Genomic DNA, 1,379 nt, shown 5'->3' with positions numbered 1-1,379 from the left:
AGGAGCCAATCCATGGCCCTGGCAATGATCACACTCAGATGGTGCTTTTAACGTTCCACTAGCATGAGTGCCAATCGGGCAGTACTGTCATCGGCTACATCAGCGACTTTGATTTCACTTGCCTCAACAAGCAAAGTTTATTGTCCAATGAATGAAGGCTTCTCATAAGTAGGCTGGTTATACACCACTGGCATAGGCCATGGGTTATGGTCTCACTTGGCTTGTCGGGTCTTCTCAAGCACAGCATATCTCCAAAGTCACTAGTCACTGCTTCGGTGAGGCCCAATGTTCGAAGGTTGTGCTTCACCACCTCATCCCAGGTCTTCCTGGGTCTACCTCTTCCACAGGTTCCCTCAACTGCTAGGGTGTGACACTTATGACTGAAACAAACAAAAGAAAAACTACTTCTCTCAACTCTTTCTAGAGCCCCACTTACAACAGATCCCCTTCTGTTATACACATGACCACACCATCATAGAGAACAACCAGTTCTCTCTGTAATCATTTGTTACAACAACCACAAGGTATTATTACAGTGGCAATACAAACTTACCCAAGTCCCATGCTGAATCCTAATGGTGGCGGTGATGACGGTCTCTCGTTGTTTGGTGCGGCCTCTGGCGTTTCTACAAAAGAGTAACAGAATACATTTGCGTGTCATACAAATAAATAAAAATCGAAAAAAGGATCAAGCATTGTTAGAATGAGGGGACACAGACATACATGCACTCACATCTGGGTACACAAACACAAGAAACAGTAGGGGTAGTTATGTCACTAGAGCAAACACAAATAAGAAATACACACACAAGTTCATATTTATGCCTGATCTCTCTCTTTCCCTCTCTCTGGCTGGGTAACCTTGAACCTCCAAGGTACTTCTTTCTCTCTTTCTGTCTCACTATAAACCTTTTGTCATCTGACACAAGATTACCTCCTCCAATGCCCCCTCCCCTCTCAAAAAATTTTTCTTTTTTTTGGCTTGCAAGGTACTTACTTGGTGACCCTGTCAGTGCAGGTGCCACTTAAAAAGCACCCGGTCCACACTGTAAAGTGGTTGGCATCTGGAAAGGCATCCAGCCGCAAAAACCTTGCCAAAACTGATCTCACCTGTGCTTGTGCCACGTAAAAAGCACTAAGTCCACTCTGTTGGGTGGCTGGTGTTACGAAGGGCATCCAGCTGTAAGAATCCTGCCAAAACAGTTGCAAAAGTCTGGTGCAGGCTTCTGCCTGGCTGGCTCCAGTCAAACCGCCCCAGCCATGCCACCATGGAAGGCAGATGTTAAACAGTGACAATGATTAATACACATATACACACACACACATACATATTTATACACTCACACACACATACATATATTTATACACACACACACATA

The 1,379-nt window shown here is 44.7% G+C and overlaps 1 protein-coding gene across 1 annotated transcript in view; it reads right to left on the bottom strand.

Annotated features, from left to right (window-relative positions):
• The window catches only part of LOC106875044 (splicing factor 45), a 20,695-nt gene that overhangs the window by 9,071 nt on the left and 10,245 nt on the right, over positions 1-1,379 (bottom strand). Inside the window, exon 8 of the mRNA XM_014923004.2 lies at positions 554-626. Within this exon, the coding sequence (XP_014778490.1) occupies positions 554-626 (73 nt within the window). The remainder of the gene's footprint in view (positions 1-553; positions 627-1,379) is intronic.

This window comes from Octopus bimaculoides, chromosome 4 (genome assembly GCF_001194135.2).
Source record: "Octopus bimaculoides isolate UCB-OBI-ISO-001 chromosome 4, ASM119413v2, whole genome shotgun sequence".
In the NCBI taxonomy this organism is placed as follows: Eukaryota; Metazoa; Mollusca; class Cephalopoda; order Octopoda; family Octopodidae; genus Octopus; species Octopus bimaculoides.
This window is presented reverse-complemented; position numbering and strand designations above follow the sequence as displayed.